Source organism: Ranitomeya imitator, chromosome 9, assembly GCF_032444005.1.
Source record: "Ranitomeya imitator isolate aRanImi1 chromosome 9, aRanImi1.pri, whole genome shotgun sequence".
NCBI lineage: Eukaryota > Metazoa > Chordata > Amphibia > Anura > Dendrobatidae > Ranitomeya > Ranitomeya imitator.
Window position 1 is genome coordinate 39943574 of NC_091290.1, and position 15210 is coordinate 39958783.

At 47.8% G+C, this 15210-nt stretch overlaps 1 protein-coding gene across 2 annotated transcripts in view; it reads left to right on the forward strand.

Annotated features, from left to right (window-relative positions):
- The first annotated feature begins 14318 nt into the window (after positions 1–14318).
- The window catches only part of DPF2 (double PHD fingers 2), a 34923-nt gene continuing 34031 nt past the window's right edge, over positions 14319–15210 (forward strand). For both annotated transcript variants that reach the window (XM_069739219.1, XM_069739220.1), the window contains exon 1: positions 14319–14381. In XM_069739219.1, the coding sequence (XP_069595320.1) occupies positions 14359–14381 (23 nt within the window). In that variant the 5' untranslated portion in view covers positions 14319–14358. The remainder of the gene's footprint in view (positions 14382–15210) is intronic.

Sequence of the window (15210 nt, forward strand, 5' to 3'; positions counted from 1 at the left end):
AACTTGATTTGGGGTGTGGACCAAGTTCAGGAAAACACCCACTGATTGATACAGCCTTGTTAACATTGATGCAAGAAAGAGAGAAAAAAAAAATAAATAAATAAAAATAAATAAAAAAATATATCAAAGGGAAGAAAAAAAAAAAAAACACAAGAAGAATAAAAAAAAAAAAAAATCACAAGAAAAAAAAAAAAAAAAAAATCCTCTAAACTCTCTCTATGATATCATTCAATCCATTTGGAAATAATGTTCCCAAACGATATATCCAAAACGTTTCTTTCCTGTTTAAAAGAGCATTCCTGTTTGCAACTCCAGAGGGTATCTGCTCCACTGGAGTTACTTTTATGTTAAAAATTTTATTATGTTTAAGTAGTAGATGCCTTGAGAGACTATGTTTTAAAAAGCCATTTTTTGCTCTATTTCTGTGGCCATTAATGCGGGACCGCAGTGTCTGTACAGTGCGTCCCACATACTGCAAACCACAACTGCATGTGATGACATATACAACATGATCACTACTACAGGTGAGTCTTTGTGAGATTTCAAAGACATCACCAGTATTATTGCATTTAATAGTTTTAGCCCCATGATCTAGGATCCCACAGGTGCAACATTTTTTGGAGTTACATTTAAAAACTCCGGTGCCTTGAAGAACTCCACATAAAGTTTGATCCTTATTTTTATAAATGTTTTTTCTTTTTGGATCCAACTGTTTTTTTAATTTACTGGGGGCCACCAAATTTTTCAAAGTTTTCCCCCTTCTATATGTAATCCCTGGTTTATCAGGGAGATGTTTTCCCAAGACAGGGTCACGCTTCAAGATGTACCAATATTTAGAAAGCACAGTTCTTATGATTTTATTGCCCCTATTGAATGTTGTCACAAAATTCAATTTCCAGCGATCATCACTTTTTTCCTTACCAGTAGTCAAAGTGTCCCCCTTCCTGGTTTTTCCTTTTAAACATTCTTCCTGTGTTTTTATTTTGTTGTCCCTATATGCACCATTTATCAAATTTTTCGGGTATCTTTTTTCTTTAAATTTTCTTTTTAAAATTTTAGACTGAGCTACATAATCAGATTCTCTCGTACAATTCTTTCTGATGCGATAAAATTGGCTGTGGGGTATATTAACCTTCCACTTCTTGTAATGTGCACTATTGAAATCTAAAAAGCCATTTGAATCCACTTTTTTGAAGTGGGATTTCGTGATGATTTTTTTACCACTATGGCTGATCTCTAAATCAAGAAATACCATTTTTTCTTTATTAATTTGTGATGTAAAGGTAATCCCCCAGGTGTTATTATTGAGCTCCTTTATGAATTGTGCCGCTTCCTCCTCTGTCCCCTTCCATATGATAATCAGATCATCTATGAAGCGCTTATAAAGCCTTATTTTGTCATAGAAAACAGGCTTAGAAAGTGACGATGAGGACTCGAATCGCCCCATGAATAAGTTTGCGAAACTTGGCGCGACCCGAGTCCCCATCGCGGTGCCGAGCAACTGTAAGTACAGTACGCCTTCAAAAATGAACACATTGTGTTCAAGAATGAATTTCAGACCCTTTAGCAGAAAATCTCTTTGTTCGGGGAGCATCTCTGTCTTTGCTAAATAAAAACCCACTGCATTTACCCCCATTTCGTGATCTATGTTGGAATATAATGAATTAACATCCAATGAGATAAAGGAATAATTATCTTCCCATTCAATATCCCTCAGCTCCTCGATTAATTGTGTGGAATCTCTCAAATATGAAGGAAGAGACTTTACTAGATCTTGTAGAAACAGGTCAATATAATGAGAAAGATGACAAGTTAAAGACCCTATTCCTGATATAATTGGTCTACCAGGTGGTTTTTCACAGTTCTTATGCACTTTTGGTAGATGATAAAATAACGCCATGGTTGGTGCAGGATTTGATAAAAACCTTTTTTCTGTTTTATTGAGAATGTTCCTCTCATAGGCTTCCTTAATCATATGGTGATAGTCCCGAATAAAGGATTGTGTAGGATCTTCTTTCAGAATTTTGTAATATCTCATATCAGACAATATGTTCAAAGCTTCCTCAATATAGTCAGATCTGTTTTGCACAACTACTCCCCCTCCTTTATCAGCTTGCCTTATTACTATATCTGTATTTTGTCTCAAATCCTCCAATGCCATTTTCTCTCTTTTAGAGATATTGTTCTCCTTTTTTATCTTGTTTTTTCCAGTTCCATGCTTTTGGATTTTATGTTTATTATTATTATTTTCCCATTTCCTAAATTCTTCAGATACTAATGAAAAAAAGGTATCTATATTTGGTCCTCGGTGTTGATGAGGATTAAATAGAGATTTTGGGTGTACCTCCTTATGGATATATTCCCTTTCTTTGTTTGTCTCTATTGGGATCAGTATTTTTTGGGGATCCCCAATGTCCCCATTTTTTTCGTTCAACAAGAAATGCCTTTTAAGAGTGAGTTTACGAGTGTACGCATTTAAATCGAGAAAAAGATCGAATGCATTCATATCTTGAGCAGGGCAGAAATTTAGTCCCCTACTTAAAATTTCCATTTCTGAGGAGGATAAAATATGGGACGATAAATTAAATATTTTAACCAGAGGCGGATTTAGTTGTTTATAAGTTTCAGGGTTCCTTGTTTTTTTACATATTCTCAGATATCTGTTAGATCCCTTTCCTCTTTTTCCTCTTGCTCTACTTTTCTTTTTTTGGATCTTGATATTACAGTTGGTGCGAAGTAATTTGTAATATGATTCTTTTGTATTGGACTGAAAATTTGAGCTGTTTGTGAAGAACTGATTAGTGGTGGTAAAATTATTTCTGAAACACTTGGACGTGTGGGACCTATCTCTAAAAAAGAGATGTTGGATACTACTGAAGATGGTGATGGAGTGGGCGCTTGTAATACTGTGGTGAATGTAGATGGGGATTCTGTATGATCATGGATAGTTAGTTCATTTATATCAAATTCAACATTGGAAATTTCCAACCTGTGGAAAGCAGTAGGAATTTCCAAGTACTCATAATGACCATCCCGGGTATTGAAAGCGGTCTTCCACTCGTCACCCGAGCGGATACGAACCAAGTTGTAGGCACCACGCAGGTCAAGTTTGGTGAAAATACGAGCTCCTCTAAGTCGATCAAAAAGCTCCGGGATGAGAGGAAGAGGATATTTGTTCTTGACAGTAATGTTATTCAACCCACGGTAATCAATACAAGGGCGAAGGGTACCGTCTTTCTTCTTTACAAAGAAAAACCCTGCTCCGGCAGGAGAGGAAGATTTTCGAATGAATCCCTTGGCAAGATTTTCTTGGATGTAGTCGGACATCGCCTGTGTCTCAGCAGGAGAAAGTGGGTAAATTCTACCTCTAGGTGGTGTACTGCCAGGGAGAAGCTCAATCGGGCAGTCGTAAGGACGATGAGGAGGAAGGTTCTCTGCCTCTTGTTTGTTGAAGACGTCAGTAAAAGACCAATAAGGATGAGGTAATCCTGCGGGAACAGTGACCGGCAGAGAAGAAACGACTGGACAAACGGAAATTAAACACTGTTCCTGGCAAGTAGATCCCCAGCGAAGAACATCACCTGAACGCCAATCTAGAGTAGGCTCATGAGTACGGAGCCACGGCAACCCGAGTAATAGAGCATGGGAAAGATGAGGTAGGACATAGAACGCAATCTTCTCATGATGAAGAGCTCCGACTTGTAACTCAATCTCTTCTGTAACCAAGGTGATGGGCTCTTGCAAGGGTCTGCCGTCCACTGATGCAATAAGACGAGGAGTAGCCAGAGTGAGAACTGGAATGCGAAGCCTCCGAACCGCTTCAAGACTGACAAAATTGCCTGCCGCGCCCGAATCCACATACGCGACCTCGGAAAAACGTTTGTGATTGAGAACTAATAAAACAGAAAGGGTTAAAGATAGAGAGGAAACAGGAACACCTAGGGAGGCCTCTCTTACCTGTCCTAGGCTGAGGAGTTTTCCGGCCTTTCTGGGCAAGCACGCAGCAAATGGGAAGCACTACCGCAGTAGAAGCAGAGACCCTGGGTACGTCTCTCCTTACGACGCTGCTCCGCCATCTTAACGCGATCTACCTGCATGGGTTCAGGTGGTGGGGGAGTAGGAGAGGCAGGAAGTCGAGGACCACTGGACTGACGAAAAGGATGCATAGAAGTATTAGATCTCTTCTCCCTAGTAGCTTCACGAGATCGCTCTTGAAAGCGAAGGTCGATGCGTGTGGCTAAGGAAATAAGGTCCTCCAAGGTAGAGGGGGTATCACGACCTGCAAGCTCATCCTTGATTCGACTCGACAGACCTCGCCAGAAAGCGCCAACCAGAGCCTCGTTGTTCCACCCTAGTTCAGAGGCTAAAGTACGGAACCGAATGGCGTATTGGCTGTTATGTTTGCTAATGACAGGTGTTATGAAGGCAATCCAGAAACACAGTGTGCTTAGCGATCAGAGCGCACACAGTGATCTGACAAATACCCAAAAATACAAGAACGAGCTCTGAGACGTGGAAACTCTGTAGACTGCACACCTGATCCTATCCTAAACACAACTAAAAGCGGCTGTGGATTGCGCCTAACAACTACCTAGGCAACTCGGCACAGCCTAAGAAACTAGCTAGCCTGAAGATAGAAAAATAGGCCTGACTTGCCCCAGAGAAATTCCCCAAAGGAAAAGGCAGCCCCCCACATATAATGACTGTGAGTAAGATGAAAAGACAAAACGTAGGGATGAAATAGATTCAGCAAAGTGGGGCCCGATATTCTAGGACAGAGCGAGGACAGTAAAGCGAACTTTGCAGTCTACAAAAAACCCTAAAGCAAAACCACGCAAAGGGGGCAAAAAAAAAACCACCGTGCCGAACTAACGGCACGGCGGTACACCCTTTGCGTCTCAGAGCTTCCAGCAAAACAAAAGACAAGCTGGACAGAAAAAAAGCAACAAAAAAGCAAAAAGCACTTAGCTATACAGAGCAGCAGGTCACAGGAACAATCAGGAGAAGCTCAGATCCAACACTGAAACATTGACAAGGAGCAAGGATAGCAGCATCAGGCGGAGTTAAGTAATGAAGCAGTTAACGAGCTCACCAGAACACCTGAGGGAGGAAGCTCAGAAGCTGCAGTACCACTTGTGACCACAGGAGTGAATTCAGCCACAGAATTCACAACAGTACCCCCCCCTTGAGGAGGGGTCACCGAACCCTCACCAGAGCCCCCAGGCCGACCAGGATGAGCCGCATGAAAGGCACGAACAAGATCGGAAGCATGAACATCAGAGGCAAAAACCCAGGAATTATCTTCCTGAGCATAACCCTTCCATTTAACCAGATACTGGAGTTTCCGTCTAGAAACACGAGAATCCAAAATCTTCTCCACAATATACTCCAATTCCCCCTCCACCAAAACCGGGGCAGGAGGCTCAACAGATGGAACCATAGGTGCCACGTATCTCCGCAATAACGACCTATGGAATACATTATGTATGGAAAAGGAGTCTGGGAGGGTCAAACGAAAAGACACAGGATTGAGAACCTCAGAAATCCTATACGGACCAATAAAACGAGGTTTAAATTTAGGAGAGGAAACCTTCATAGGAATATGACGAGAAGATAACCAAACCAGATCCCCAACACAAAGTCGGGGACCCACACGGCGTCTGCGATTAGCGAAAAGTTGAGCTTTCTCCTGGGACAAGATCAAATTGTCCACTACCTGAGTCCAGATCTGCTGCAACCTATCCACCACAGAATCCACACCAGGACAGTCCGAAGACTCAACCTGTCCTGAAGAGAAACGAGGATGGAACCCAGAATTGCAAAAAAATGGAGAAACCAAGGTAGCCGAGCTGGCCCGATTATTAAGGGCGAACTCAGCCAACGGCAAAAAGGACACCCAATCATCCTGGTCTGCAGAAACAAAACATCTCAGATATGTTTCCAAGGTCTGATTGGTTCGTTCGGTCTGGCCATTAGTCTGAGGATGGAAAGCCGAGGAAAAGGATAGGTCAATGCCCATCCTACCACAAAAGGCTCGCCAAAACCTTGAAACAAACTGGGAACCTCTGTCAGAAACAATATTCTCAGGAATGCCATGCAACCGAACCACATGCTGAAAGAACAAAGGTACCAAATCAGAGGAGGAAGGCAATTTAGCCAAGGGCACCAGATGGACCATTTTAGAAAAGCGATCACAGACCACCCAAATGACTGACATCTTTTGAGAAACGGGAAGGTCAGAAATGAAATCCATCGAAATATGTGTCCAAGGCCTCTTTGGGACCGGCAAGGGCAAAAGCAACCCACTGGCACGAGAACAGCAGGGCTTAGCCCTAGCACAAATCCCACAGGACTGCACAAAAGTACGTACATCCCGTGACAGAGATGGCCACCAGAAGGATCTAGCCACTAACTCTCTGGTACCAAAGATTCCAGGATGACCAGCCAACACCGAACAATGAAGTTCAGAGATAAGTTTATTAGTCCACCTATCAGGGACGAACAGTTTCTCTGCTGGACAACGATCAGGTTTATTCGCCTGAAATTTTTGCAGCACCCGCCGCAAATCAGGGGAGATGGCAGACACAATGACTCCTTCCTTGAGGATACCCGCTGGCTCAGATAAACCCGGAGAGTCGGGCACAAAACTCCTAGACAGAGCATCCGCCTTCACATTTTTAGAGCCCGGAAGGTACGAAATCACAAAGTCGAAGCGGGCAAAAAATAACGACCAACGGGCCTGTCTAGGATTCAAGCGCTTGGCAGACTCGAGATAAGTCAAGTTCTTATCATCAGTCAATACCACCACGCGATGCTTAGCTCCTTCAAGCCAATGACGCCACTCCTCGAATGCCCACTTCATGGCCAGCAACTCTCGATTGCCCACATCATAATTACGCTCAGCGGGCGAAAACCTCCTGGAAAAGAAAGCACATGGTTTCATCACTGAGCAATCAGAACCTCTCTGTGACAAAACCGCCCCTGCTCCAATCTCAGAAGCATCAACCTCGACCTGGAACGGAAGAGAAACATCTGGCTGACACAACACAGGGGCAGAACAAAAACGACGCTTCAACTCCTGAAAAGCTTCCACAGCAGCAGAAGACCAATTAACCAAATCAGCACCCTTCTTGGTCAATTCGGTCAATGGTTTGGCAATGCTAGAAAAATTACAGATGAAGCGACGATAAAAATTAGCAAAGCCCAGGAACTTTTGCAGACTTTTCAGAGATGTCGGCTGAATCCAATCCTGGATGGCTTGGACCTTAACTGGATCCATCTCGATAGTAGAAGGGGTAAAGATGAACCCCAAAAATGAAACTTTCTGCACACCGAAGAGACACTTTGATCCCTTCACAAACAAAGAGTTAGCACGCAGGACCTGAAAAACCATTCTGACCTGCTTCACATGAGACTCCCAATCATCTGAGAAGATCAAAATGTCATCCAAGTAAACAATCAGGAATTTATCCAGATACTCACGGAAGATGTCATGCATAAAAGACTGAAACACAGATGGAGCATTGGCAAGTCCGAACGGCATCACTAGATACTCAAAATGACACTCGGGCGTATTGAATGCAGTTTTCCATTCATCTCCTTGCCTGATTCTCACCAGATTATACGCACTACGAAGATACGAAGATCTATCTTAGTGAACCAACTAGCCCCCTTAATCCGAGCAAACAAGTCAGATAACAATGGCAAGGGATACTGAAATTTAACAGTGATCTTATTAAGAAGGCGGTAATCAATACACGGTCTCAGCGAACCATCCTTCTTGGCTACAAAGAAGAACCCTGCTCCCAGTGGTGATGACGATGGGCGAATATGTCCCTTCTCCAGGGATTCCTTCACATAACTGCGCATAGCGGCGTGTTCGGTCACGGATAAATTAAATAATCGACCTTTAGGGAATTTACTACCAGGAATCAAATTGATAGCACAATCACAATCCCTATGCGGAGGTAGAGCATCGGACTTGGGCTCTTCAAATACATCCTGATAATCAGACAAGAACTCTGGGACCTCAGAAGCGGTGGATGACGAAATCGACAAAAATGGAACATCACCATGTACCCCCTGACAACCCCAGCTGGATACCGACATGGAATTCCAATCCAATACTGGATTATGGGTTTGTAGCCATGGCAACCCCAACACGACCACATCATGCAGATTATGCAACACCAGAAAGCGAATAACTTCCTGATGTGCAGGAGCCATGCACATGGTCAGCTGGGCCCAGTATTGAGGTTTATTCTTGGCCAAAGGCGTAGCATCAATTCCTCTCAATGGAATAGGACACCGCAAAGGCTCCAAGAAAAACCCACAACGTTTAGCATAATCCAAATCCATCAGATTCAGGGCAGCGCCCGAATCCACAAACGCCATGACAGAAAACGACGACAAAGAGCATATCAAGGTAATGGACAGAAGGAATTTGGACTGTACAGTACCAATGACGGCAGACCTAGCGGACCGCTTAGTGCGCTTAGGACAATCAGTAATAGCATGAGTGGAATCACCACAGTAGAAACACAGACCATTCAGACGTCTGTATTCCTGCCGTTCAACTCTAGTCATAGTCCTATCGCACTGCATAGGCTCAGGTTTAACCTCAGGCAGTACCGCCAAATGGTGCACAGATTTACGCTCGCGCAAGCGTCGACCGATCTGAATGGCCAAAGACAAAGACTCATTCAAACCAGCAGGCATAGGAAATCCCACCATGACATCCTTAAGAGCCTCAGAGAGACCCTTTCTGAACAAAGCTGCCAGCGCAGATTCATTCCACTGAGTGAGTACTGACCATTTCCTAAATTTCTGACAATATACTTCTATATCATCCTGACCCTGGCACAAAGCCAGCAAATTTTTCTCAGCCTGATCCACTGAATTAGGCTCATCGTACAGCAATCCGAGCGCCAGGAAAAACGCATCGACACTACTCAATGCAGGGTCTCCTGGCGCAAGAGAAAATGCCCAGTCTTGAGGGTCGCCGCGCAAAAAAGAAATAATAATCAAAACCTGTTGAATAGGATTACCAGAAGAATGAGGTTTCAAGGCCAGAAATAGCTTACAATTATTTTTGAAACTTAGAAACTTAGTTCTATCTCCAAAAAACAAATCAGGAATAGGAATTCTTGGTTCTAACATAGATTTCTGATCAATAGTATCTTGAATTTTTTGTACATTTATAACGAGATTATCCATTGAAGAACACAGACCCTGAATATCCATGTCCACACCTGTGTCCAGAATCACCCAAATGTCTAGGGGAAAAAAAAAAAGTGAACACAGAGCAGAAAAAAAAAAAAAAATGATGTCAGAACTTTTTCTTTTCCTCTATTGAGAATCATTAGTTAGGCTCCTTGTACTGTTATGTTTGCTAATGACAGGTGTTATGAAGGCAATCCAGAAACACAGTGTGCTTAGCGATCAGAGCGCACACAGTGATCTGACAAATACCCAAAAATACAAGAACGAGCTCTGAGACGTGGAAACTCTGTAGACTGCACACCTGATCCTATCCTAAACACAACTAAAAGCGGCTGTGGATTGCGCCTAACAACTACCTAGGCAACTCGGCACAGCCTAAGAAACTAGCTAGCCTGAAGATAGAAAAATAGGCCTGACTTGCCCCAGAGAAATTCCCCAAAGGAAAAGGCAGCCCCCCACATATAATGACTGTGAGTAAGATGAAAAGACAAAACGTAGGGATGAAATAGATTCAGCAAAGTGGGGCCCGATATTCTAGGACAGAGCGAGGACAGTAAAGCAAACTTTGCAGTCTACAAAAAACCCTAAAGCAAAACCACGCAAAGGGGGCAAAAAAAACCCCACCGTGCCGAACTAACGGCAGGGCGGTACACCCTTTGCGTCTCAGAGCTTCCAGCAAAACAAAAGACAAGCTGGACAGAAAAAAAGCAACAAAAAAGCAAAAAGCACTTAGCTATACAGAGCAGCAGGTCACAGGAACAATCAGGAGAAGCTCAGATCCAACACTGAAACATTGACAAGGAGCAAGGATAGCAGCATCAGGCGGAGTTAAGTAATGAAGCAGTTAACGAGCTCACCAGAACACCTGAGGGAGGAAGCTCAGAAGCTGCAGTACCACTTGTGACCACAGGAGTGAATTCAGCCACAGAATTCACAACAATTGGCCTACCGACAGAGACCCCTGATGAAGGTTAAAGAGGGACTCTGTCGTAGAGGCCAGACGTCCAGGTTCGTCAAAGACCTTACGAAAAGTCCCAAGAAAGTCCTCTAAGTGGGAGATTAAAGGATCGTCACGCTCCCACAAGGGATTGATCCAAGCCAAAGCCTCCCCCTCGAGATGAGACACAAGAAAAGCCACCTTAGCCCGATCAGTGGGGTACTGTTGAGGAAGAAGCTCAAAGTGGAGACGGCACTGATGTAAGAAGCCTCTACAGAGTTTGGGATCCCCACTAAACCTGGGAGGCTTTCCAAGGCGAGGAGGAGGGTGAGGGATGGAAGATGGACTAGAATCGAGAGAAGGGACCTGAACGGAAGCTGAGGACTGCAAACTGAATAGGCGATCATCGATGGTGGCCATATAACTCAGCATGCGAGCCTGAGTATCTCGCTGTTGAGTAAGCTCCTGCTGAAGGTTAGCTAATAGAGCGGCGTTAACCGGATCAGCGGCCTGTAACGAAGACAAGCGAGACTCCATAGTCTTCAAAAAGGACATAATGCGCTGCTGATTCTCGCGCAAGATAGCTAACTCCTTCTGGGCCGAGAATGGGGTACCAGCGGGGTCCATGGCCTGATTGTACTATTATGGTGCGCTAAGAAGCGAGATGAGTGGACCCTCTGGACCGTGGGAGAGACGAACCTCCGGGCGAGCTAACCAAATGGAACCGACCTCTATACAGGGACCGTCAGGCGCAGACCCAGAGGAGTCAAACCCACAGTGGCCGTACGAAGAGGGGCGGCTCAAGAGCAGCGAAAAACCAGAACAAAAGAGCAAGGGGGAAAAGGTGAGAGGAGAGCCAAAGGACAAACCGGAAGGACTGGAGCGAAGCACTGGACCAGGGAGACGGAGGTCAGAACGAAGAGCCAGGACAGGAAATACCTGCAGGAGAGAAGGACACAGTGAGGAACAAAATCACAGAAAGACAAACGACACAGGAGAAGGCAGGCAGGGGGACGATAACGGGCACAGACTATAAGGAACGCGAGAAGCAGAGAGCACTGGCAGAGCGAACGGCCGGAAGCACTTAGCAAAAGCCAAATGACAATCAGGCACAGCTAAGCAGGAAGACCGACCTTAAATACAGGAAGTCCTGTACAGATTGGCTGTCACGGGGAAGGAGGAGCAGCAGAGGAACGCATGCGTCCCTTGATGATTCCAGGGCGCCTGCGCCAGCACCGGACGCCCTTGGCAGAGCGGGGAACCGGAAGTGAAGGAAGTCCTATCTGGACACGAGCGCGCCGTGACCAGGAAGAGGAGCGGCGGGGACGCGCAGCGGGAGGAGGAGGAGACGCTGCGCTAAGAGAGAGACCAGCATGCTGAAGCCTGGAGGAGGAGTGACGGCGGCGCGCAGGGACGACAGGAGCGGTAACAATCACTAGCACAGTGGCTTTGTTATAGAGTATCCGTGGTGATAGAAAATCCTGAGCTGACCGCACTGAAATAACTAGACTGACCAGAAAATATCCATAGCTGCAAAGAGAGGTGGTATTACCTTGTGCCAATGGCGTCCCCTCACCCTGACGCGCGTTTCACCTCCTGCTTCTTCCGGGGGCGTAATAAGGGAAGGGGATAATAAAGCTGACATACTAAAAAGCGAAACGTACGTTGGGGCGCTCTTGGATGCGATCTAGTGCCACTTCCCCCATCTATCCTTTGGGGAGTGTTGTTCCTGCTGCATATTTGCACATTTTTGACCAGTTGGTCAGAACATAGATATATATATATTTTTTTGGAACATACTTTCCCCTTTACCTCTCACTATGTATTATGTACTATTGGGGCATAGGTGGCGCTCTTGATCTGGCACATCATCCGGTTTTAGTATCACTTTTTGGAATATATTTATATGACTTGATATGTTTTTGTAATAAAGCTTACTATTTTTTAACCCTAAATACTCCTGTTTCCTCCGATCTTCTATGATACACCAGGTGTATACCTGCTGGGGACAGAGCCGCATGATACACCGGGTGTATACCTACTGGGGACAGAGCCGCATGATACACCGAGTGTACACCTGTTGGGGACAGAGCCACATGATACACCGGGTGTATACCTACTGGGGACAGAGCCGCATGATACACCGGGTGTATACCTACTGGGGACAGAGCCGCATGATACACCGGGTGTATACCTGCTGGGGACAGAGCCGCATGATACACCGGGTGTATACCTGCTGGGGACAGAGCCGCATGATACACCGGGTGTATACCTGCTGGGGACAGAGCCGCATGATACACCGGGTGTATACCTGCTGGGGACAGAGCCGCATGATACACCGGGTGTATACCTGCTGGGGACAGAGCCGCATGATACACCGGGTGTATACCTGCTGGGGACAAAGCCGCATGATACACCGGGTGTATAGCTGCTGGGGACAGAGCCGCATGATACACCGGGTGTATACCTGCTGGGGACAGAGCCGCATGATACACCGGGTGTATACCTGCTGGGGACAAAGCCGCATGATACACCGGGTGTATAGCTGCTGGGGACAGAGCCGCATGATACATCGGGTGTATACCTGCTGGGGACGGAGCCGCATGATACACCGGGTGTATACCTGCTGGGGACAGAGCCGCATGATACACCGTGTGTATACCTGCTGGCGACAGAGCCGCATGATACACCGGGTGTATACCTGCTGGGGACAGAGCCGCATGATACACCGGGTGTATAGCTGCTGGGGACAGAGCCGCATGATACACCGGGTGTATACCTGCTGGGGACAGAGCCGCATGATACACCGGGTGTATAGCTGCTGGGGACAGAGCCACATGATACACCGGGTGTATACCTGCTGGGGACAGAGCCGCATGATACACCGGGTGTATACCTGCTGGGGACAGAGCCGCATGATACACTGGGTGTATACCTGCCGGGGACGGAGCCGCATGATACATCGGGTGTGTACCTGCTGGGGACAGAGCCGCATGATACACCGGGTGTATACCTGCTGGGGACAGACCCGCATGATACACCGGGTGTATACCTGCTGGGGACAGAGCCGCATGATACACCGGGTGTATACCTGCTGGGGACAGAGCCGCATGATACACCGGGTGTATACCTGCTGGGGACAGAGCCGCATGATACACCGGGTGTATACCTGCTGGGGACAGAGCTGCACGATACACCAGGTGTATACCTGCTGGGGACAGAGCCGCACGATACACCGGGTGTATACCTGCTGGGGACAGAGCCGCATGATACACCGGGTGTATACCTGCTGGGGACGGAGCCGCATGATACACCGGGTGTATACCTGCCGGGGACGGAGCCGCATGATACACCGGGTGTATACCTACTGGGGACAGAGCCGCATGATACACCGGGTGTGTACCTGCTGGGGACAGAGCCGCATGATACACCGGGTGTATATACCTGCTGGGGACAGAGCCGCACGATACACCAGGTGTATACCTGCTGGGGACAGAGCCGCACGATACACCAGGTGTATACCTGCTGGGGACAGAGCCGCATGATACACCGGGTGTATACCTGCTGGGGACAGAGCCGCATGATACACCGGGTGTATACCTGCCGGGGACGGAGCCGCATGATACACCGGGTGTATAGCTGCTGGGGACAGAGCCGCATGATACACCGGGTGTATATACCTGCTGGGGACAGAGCCGCATGATACACCGGGTGTATACCTGCTGGGGACAGAGCCGCATGATACACCGGGTGTATATACCTGCTGGGGCATACAGCACATTGTGCAGTATATACCAGGCTGCTGTGCTGGGACTTGTAGTGACTTGTGTCCCCACACACAGTACATTATGCAGTATATACCAGGCTGCTGTGCTGGGACTTGTAGTGACTTGTCCCCACACACAGCACATTGTGCAGTATATACCAGGCTGCTGTGCTGGGACTTGTAGTGACTTGTGTCCCCACACACAGCACATTGTGCAGTATATACCAGGCTGCTGTGCTGGCACTTGGTGACAGGTTGGACATTGCATCACTATTCACCACGGCATATAAGGCCTTGGGAGGCTGCAATGTTTCCCGCAGCCCTATGTACAGCGCGTGCAGCTCCGCTCTAGTGCGCAGGCCCGACAATGACGTCACGACCGTGCGCGCAGGCGCACTTGCCGAGCGCTTGTGTCGCGGGAGAGAGCGAGAAGATGGCGGCGGCGGTGGAAAAGATGTGAGTGGAAGGGACGAGAGTGGATGAAGTGTGATGTCTGTGAGTGAGGGGGGAGGAAACGGCGGGGAAAGTGGCGGCGGAGGAGCGCGGTGACGCCTCGTCATGTATCTGGGCGTGAGGAGAGGAAGCGAGGACGAGAAAGTGACGTGGAAAGTGGCCGAGAGGAGGCGGAGGGGACTGAGGAGGGAGCAGCAGGAGGGGACTGAGGAGGGAGCAGCAGGAGGGGACTGAGGAGGGAGCAGCAGGAGGGGACTGAGGAGGGAGCAGCAGGAGGTGCGGAGGGGACTGAGGAGGGAGCAGCAGGAGGTGCGGAGGGGACTGAGGAGGGAGCAGCAGGAGGGGACTGAGGAGGGAGCAGCAGGAGGTGCGGAGGGGACTGAGGAGGGAGCAGCAGGAGGTGCGGAGGGGACTGAGGAGGGAGCAGCAGGAGGGGACTGAGGAGGGAGCAGCAGGAGGGGACTGAGGAGGGAGCAGCAGGAGGGGACTGAGGAGGGAGCAGCAGGAGGGGACTGAGGAGGGAGCAGCAGGAGGGGACTGAGGAGGGAGCAGCAGGAGGTGCGGAGGGGACTGAGGAGGGAGCAGCAGGAGGGGACTGAGGAGGGAGCAGCAGGAGGGGACTGAGGAGGGAGCAGCAGGAGGGGACTGAGGAGGGAGCAGCAGGAGGGGACTGAGGAGGGAGCAGCAGGAGGGGACTGAGGAGGGAGCAGCAGGAGGGGACTGAGGAGGGAGCAGCAGGAGGTGCGGAGGGGACTGAGGAGGGAGCAGCAGGAGGGGACTGAGGAGGGAGCAGCAGGAGGTGCGGAGGGGACTGAGGAGGGAGCAGCAGGAG